The 7,399-nt window shown below is 31.6% G+C and overlaps 1 protein-coding gene across 1 annotated transcript; it reads right to left on the bottom strand.

Annotated features, from left to right (window-relative positions):
- Positions 1 to 1,221: 1,221 nt before the first annotated feature.
- LOC130961669 (magnesium/proton exchanger) lies at positions 1,222 to 6,132 on the bottom strand. The gene is made up of 9 exons (XM_057887651.1): positions 5,932 to 6,132; positions 5,075 to 5,545; positions 3,926 to 4,101; positions 3,320 to 3,438; positions 3,030 to 3,187; positions 2,753 to 2,883; positions 2,086 to 2,302; positions 1,838 to 1,967; positions 1,222 to 1,651 (listed from the first exon to the last, which is right to left on the bottom strand). Exons 2-9 carry the CDS (start codon positions 5,433 to 5,435, stop codon positions 1,354 to 1,356), a joined length of 1,590 nt encoding a protein of 529 aa, XP_057743634.1. The 5' UTR covers positions 5,436 to 5,545; positions 5,932 to 6,132; the 3' UTR covers positions 1,222 to 1,353.
- Positions 6,133 to 7,399: the final 1,267 nt, after the last annotated feature.

Here is a 7,399-nt window from a genome sequence, read left to right as displayed (position 1 = left end):
TCTGTTGGTTCTTTTTTTTTCATCATTATCACCATCCTCTTCTTTTTTTTTTTCTTATTCATCTTTTTCTTTTTATTTTACCTTCTCAAGTTTCTTCTTATTTTACTCTCTTAACAAGAATAAAAACAAAAAAAATCAAGCAAAATTACTTGGAAGAGGATGAACTTACATTTATTTAACTAAAAGAAAGAAAGAAATAAGGAAAAGAAGAAGAAAAAAATGCAGCTTTAGAGGAAACATTTTTCTGTATAAAAATGCTATTTGTACACTAAAATCAGCTACTAAAATTATCCACCAATGTATTTGTGTATAAACACATGTGTGGTTTAATTTATTTTCAATGTATATTTGTATTCCAGTATGTATTTTATACTGGTGGCTGACTTTGGTAGTTGATTTTAATGTACATGTAGCATAACTCATTTCTGTATTTGCAGTAAATTTGGGTGTAAAACGAAGATATTTGGGTGTATTGTTATTCTGATAAGTTCTGCATAATTCAGAACTCTTCCTCTTCCTCCTCCTCATCTTTTGCTGTTTCTTCTTCTTCATCTTCTTATTTCATATTCTCATAATTCTTTTTGGGAGGAAAAAATCAAACAAAGAAGAAAAAAAATACATGTTGCAAAATCAAAAAAAAAAGGAGGAGAAACACGACGATGAAGATGAAACACGCAAAGAAAAAGGAGGAGAAACACAAAGAAAAAGAAGAAGAAGAAGGAAGAAGAGGAGGAGGAGGAGAAACCCGAAGAAAAAATAACAGTTGTGGTTTTCATTGAGGAAGAAGAAGAAGAGTCGTTCATAATGGTGAAGGAGCGCTTTGGAAACGTGATGCGCGTGTTAACACACTTTTGTGGGTGAGCGTAGTTTTTGTTAGATTTGGCCCAACTTGTAAGACTTGTAACTCAAAAAGACTTGTATGTGTAGCATAACCGAAAAAAAAAAAAGCCTCTTTGCTTCTCTTCTTTTAATATTTTATCTTTTCCAACATGTACTATATAAAGCATAAACTCAACATAAAATTATATAAGCTTTTTTCTTGTTAATAAAATGCACTAGTTTAATTTTAAATACTACCACGATTATATATCTTTTTAAGAAACCCTAGCTAATCTTTTCTTTGACATCTTTTAACTCTAATAGAAGTATAGAACCAATTCCGAAGTCTCTATTTAAGGCCATTGTTATATGTCTGATTCTCATCACTAAATTGACATATAGTTGATGATAAACCTGGAAGGTATTAGGAATAATCATAGAAGTGAATAATCATACAAATGAAATATAATGCACCAAATTATATTACTATAAACCTATTACCTATACAATGAGCTAAAGTGGACAAGAATAATTCTAAATGAACCCAGAAACTTTGAGTGAAGATAGTACAACAAAAATAATCCACAGAAGCATGAAGTACACACAAGTAATCCATGCCCAGATCCTTGGTCCTCCTAGCTCCGCGCCAAAAATTAAACGCCGTAAAACCAAAACTGATATACACCCAACAGAAGTAGAGAAGAAAACAAGCAAGGAAAAGCTTAGCCCCCCTGCATCTTGGATCCGAAGAGGTTCTCTATATGCTATGAAGTTGTATAAGGTATCAATAAGCCATGGAACACCAATGCCAACATAAATGTTCACCGAATTACTGCCGAAAGAATTAACAATTGATTTAGTTTGATTTCATTTCGATGACATTATGAAATCATACGATTGCAACGAAAGCATGTGGCGTTAATGATGACATGTAACAATGTTAAGGCAAAACCATGATGTAATGATGACATGTAACAATGTCCCTAAGCTAGAATTAGATGCATATAGAGATCAAGACCTGCAAGTGATGTTTGCAATTGCTGAGTCTGCAGTTATTTGACGTTCGGCGGCAATCTTGCTTGCCACTAAATCGGGCCATGAGGTTCCGCTGGCCAGTGCTGTAAACGCTATGACATAAGCATTTATTCCTATAACATAATAGAAGAGAAGAAATTAAGTGATATATATTCATAGCTGATAGCCTGAAAGGAAATTTGGACCAACAATTAGATGTAATGGGAGATGATTACATATGAGAAGTCAAACCTGTGACACAACTTATAAGATCTGTGATCCTAGTAACAATGTAAGCTATTCCACTGATGAAAAGCAAAGAGCAAATGAAGGAGATCCATCCATGAGCTATATGGCATGGAGGAACAAAAGCAAACAGAAACCTCCATGGTAAAAGCAGTGATTGCCATAATATTCTACCCATGCGGAGATAGGAATTCTTCAATTTTTTTGTCTCCAGGCTCTCCAACTGTTGAAGAAATTACTATTATCTGTCAGTCAGTTACTCTTTATAATCCCAGACAAATATATCTATTGGGAAAAAAAATAAGAAGAGCCCAATTGCTAAATATTGGAACAATGCAAAGTTAGTGAAAATCCAAAAACTCTGCAGTTTATAACATAATAACATTACTATAATATATAGCAAACATAAAAATAATTGAAATTTTGTAAAAATACAGAGTAAATCTTATACTTAACAATGTGAAACAAAGTGTGTTACTAGAGAAAATACATATTTTATCTGAAACAGCCCATATCCGGAAAACCATAACAATTTCCTGATTAACTTAATCGTAGTTAGTTGCAGTATTACTATCATGAATCTATGATACAATGTCATAAAATGGCTTAGTTGTGGCTGTTATTCTTGTTCTTTAACCTATGCTATAAGCATTTGCAACAAAAAATTTACTACCGTCAGTGCATCCACAAATTGCTGCCTCCAAATTTTAAACAAATGCACATCCTCTGTCATCATTTCCTTAGCTTTATCAGAAATTTGAGCAACATTATCATCTATTTGACGTACTCTTTCATATTTTTGGTCTGCAGATTTGAAAATTTACTATGCAAGATTATTCTGACGTTTCAGAATGTTTCTCATGCTAAGGAGATAATTTTAAGAGAAGAAAATAATATATTAAAAAAGGAAAACAAAGTGACATTTCACTATATTAAGACAGCACAAATACCGGTGGGATTTACTGAATGAATGGAGAAAATATCAACAGTCTCCCCATGTTCTTCACTCATGGGACTTGTCTCAGAAAAGTCTATTTTGTCAAGGCTTTCTCGTATAAAATAAGGAGATTCTTCGGGCACCCATTCCTCAGGCCTCTCATCTCGTTCACTTCATATATAGAACGAGATATCAGACTTAAGGATCGTGATTAGAATAAATGCTTTGATTATGACCAATATACTCAAGAGGAAGATGAAAAATTAATCTTCTTAGTGAATTTTAACAAAAAGAAGCACATACATAGGTAGAGAAATATATGGCCAGCGCTTGTCTTGAGCATAAGCATGGGTCAACAGTAATCCATACTGCAGTACTGTCAACAAGGCCTCCCATAGAGTCACCACATCTGGAGTCCACACCTACATTCAGCTCTATCATGAATATTACTCAACATAAGAACTATAAAGAATTTAACAAGCAAAGTGATGATACAGATAAGAAAGATCTAATACTATAATCAACTCTGAAATACATTTAAGTGTTGAACTTATAGAGCCCTAAGCATGACCTATGCTTGTCCAAACTTGCTGATTGAAGCACAAGCTTTCAGTGCCAAATTAAGATTTACATATGCATTTTTAGACATTTTCCAAAGCATTAGAGCCTCATCAATTGTTATTGAAGCTTGAAAGTGTGAAGAAGTCGGGAAAGTTTTCTCATTCTATCATTCAATAAATTTCATATGTGAAAGACCACGTATCCGCGGAGACGACCATCTTATTGCATGGAATGAAGGCTCAAATAACAATATTTCTTACACTTCCTTGAACAAGTTGATAAAATAACTGAAGAAGGAAGCAAGCAGCATAAATTACGATGTTTTGAAGAGAAATGTTGGAATATTACCTTCAAAATAATGTATAACCAAATATAAGCCCAAAAGGACCAAAACAATTCCACCAACCATACTCCTATGTCAGCAATCTTTTTCAGCTCTCCTGCTTTTGGAACTACTACACAGACAGCATGGATAGGGAAAAGGTCAAAAGCTGCAGAACCAACAAGTGTTCCGGGCCCCAAACCTGAAAATTTTCAGCATGTTTATAAACATTACAATTGTACATCAGTTTAAAGCCCATCAGAAAGAAAATTTGAAGATTAGAATATAACCAAGACTAATATTGATGAAAATACAATCCCAAATGAAACTGCATGTACTGAACTCGCTCTACATAACATCAGCTATTTGCACTTCCCAGTATGAAGGAAATAATACACATAATCTCATTAATCAACACAACTAATTTGTCGCACAAATCAATTATGGAAATACCAGAGTGTGGAAAAAAAGGTGATATATTTAACTTGAAACCATATCTCAATTTAAATTTGTGCAAGCAAATATGTGTTTTTTTTTATTAATAAATTCGGACGTAGCAATATTCAACAATTTTAGACAATTTAAGGCTATTAACAACTACCAATGAAGAAATGGAGTCAGCAAGCTTTTAAATAGTTTATACTAACAAAAACATGTAAAATAACAAGCAATGAATAGCCTAGTCTATTAATACTTTTTTACTGAACTACAAGTGAAAAATGGTAATACTTCAAAATATAACATCTCAGCCTCTCTTCTTTTTATTTAATTTTATGCTGCCACTCTTCCATTACACAAGCTCATATTAAAAGTAAGTATCAAGGTAGAAAGGCAAAGAATTTACTCATTTTAGTGCATTAGCAATACTTTTTTTTTGGGATGTAAAACGGGGCCAAAGTTCAGTGCATTAGCAATACTACCAACAGCTAACATATCTAACTTGAAAGAGGAATGCTAGGAGGCCAACAATTTTTGTGTTTTCTAACCATCAAGTAGCCATCAAGCGTGTTTTTAATAGTGTGAAATTAAATCCAATGGTGTAGGATCATTCAATTTTCTCTTGATGGTTAAATGCTGGCCAAGTTTTCAAAAAGCTGCTGGCCCCCAAGACTTTCCCAACTTGAAACTAGTATTCTGTCATAGGAAAGGTACAAGACATGCACAGAAACACAAACCTCCAGCATACAAGTTCCCGACATTCCGTATAGCATCAATGGTGGCTAATGATATCTGAGGAAAGCTAGTTCCGAAGGCTAATAGGCTAATATCCGCAATGGTGTAATTCCAAACTTTCTCATGTCTAACTACTTCAGTCTGAGTAACAGGATCTATCTCCACAACTTTCCTTGTGTGCTTCACCACATTTTCCATGGACTTGAAGAAACGAGCTGTTATAGCTGATAATCCAAGGAAACAATATGCAAGACCAAGAAAATACAGAAAAGTTCTGAAATTGTCACCAAGAGCAGCCTCTCCACTGAAAATTAAGTAGCTTTCACATTTCTCATGCCCCATAATACTGAAAAGCCCAACCATTCTTTCTTCAGACCCCTGTTTTGGCCTAAATGTCAAACAGGATCTTCTCAATCACTCCAAAGTTCACTTCAACGGTGTTAAGATCAAGTTTTTTTCTTCCTTCCTTGCAGCTGCACCAAATCAACATAAAAGGGATCTATATAAGATCAAGAAAAACAACACTGACACAACCTTATAGAACAATAAACCAATTCATTATAAAATTAACTAATTACCAATCAAGACAATTAAACAAACACAACACGTGCAAAATACACTATGCACACAACACAAGATCCCTTCTGAGCTGAAGCAACAAGCAAAGCATGAATCTTGAACAGTTTCAAGTTAATTCAGCATCATAGATTTTGGATTCAGAAAAATTAATTTCTATGTTACCTGTATTATCAAATGAATCAAATTCCAATATTACTCACAGAATGGGTATTGAAGAACCAAACTAATTTTGAAAAAAAAAAAAACTATAAAAGGCGCAAGCTGTGCATTTTGATCATACCAATGACTTTAACACCGACGAAGGAAGAACTCGCCGGAGTGGAATACCGGGGAATTTTCCCGGCGTTAATGGAACGGTGATGCTGTTATTCTTCCTATTATATATTGTGTCCAAGTAAAATGGAGCTGAATTTTAAACACTACCCCACACAAACACAGGGAAAAAGAAAAGAGAAGAAATTGGATTTGGAAGTGAGCAAGTGGATACACAAAATCTGATTTTGCATGACCATACATATAAACATGGATCACGTGGCGTTATGCGTTAACAGTTCCACTCAGCATAAATTAAAATAAAAAGTTGAAAACTTAGGTTAATTTTTTTTTTTATATACTCAAATTCGCGACATCTTAAGTGAATATGGGGAGATTATGCCTCCATTTGGATAGGTCCATAAGTTATTATTATTATTATTATTATTATTATTATTATTATTATTATTATTTACTTTTAACTTATGAAAATGTACAGTATTAATGTTTGGTACAATTTTCAAGACTAAATAGTAACTTTATAAAAAATTATTTTAGTGTTTATAAAGGAGTTAAAAAATGATTTCTTTTATAATAAAAAGTTTTTTATCACTCTTATCTTAAAATAAACATTTTTAAAACTAAAAAACCAAACACAAAATAACTTATTTATAAGTTACTTTTAATATAAGTATTTATTGTTTAATCTATTTTTTCAAAAGTAACTTAATTAAGTTATTTACCTAAACTGTACTTATGTGATTTTAATTATAGTTCATTGGCATTGTTTTTGAGGTTGTTAATTAAAAATGATTAGATAATTTAATATATTTGGTTAAATTATTATTTAATTATTTTTAATTATTAGTTTTGTATAAAAATAATTGTGTGTGAGTTTTTATTTTAAAATAATTGTGTCAATTAAAATAAATATAATTGTATAATTAAAAAATGATAGGTTACTTATTTGGTTAAACTAACTAAATTTTTTAATAGATATTGGATTAATTTATATCACTCTAATATTTCAAGAAATGATAGGTTGCTTATTAAAAAAAAAAAGTATTCACTCATAGTCATGGTTAACATTGTCATCACTCTAAGAAATTTCAATCTTTTCAAATATGTTCAGATATGTGCTTACTCAGTTACTCATATCCAAATTTTGTAATAGTATAGATTTCTAGAAAAATAAAAATATTATAAACATTTTGTGATAGTTCTTCAAAGAAAATAAAATTGCGATTGATTTAAAAATTATAGAAGGAAAAAATAATAGGAAATTTTACTGTTGTTGTTCTTCAGAAGTATATTTAATACCTTTTTTCTTTAAATTGTATAAGTTTATTGCAAAATTTTATTTGATATTTTTTTCTTTTAAAAATTTATAAATCCTAATAATTTTTTTTTAAGAAATCTCCTTATCGTGTAACTCTAAAAAATACCCATAGGCCAAATGGTTATTGACATCTTGAAAACGAAAGAATTATTGCACA

Source organism: Arachis stenosperma, chromosome 2 (genome assembly GCF_014773155.1).
Source record: "Arachis stenosperma cultivar V10309 chromosome 2, arast.V10309.gnm1.PFL2, whole genome shotgun sequence".
NCBI classification, from domain to species: domain Eukaryota; kingdom Viridiplantae; phylum Streptophyta; class Magnoliopsida; order Fabales; family Fabaceae; genus Arachis; species Arachis stenosperma.
The sequence above is the reverse complement of the archived record's forward strand: the minus strand, read 5'-3'. Positions and strand labels throughout refer to the sequence as shown.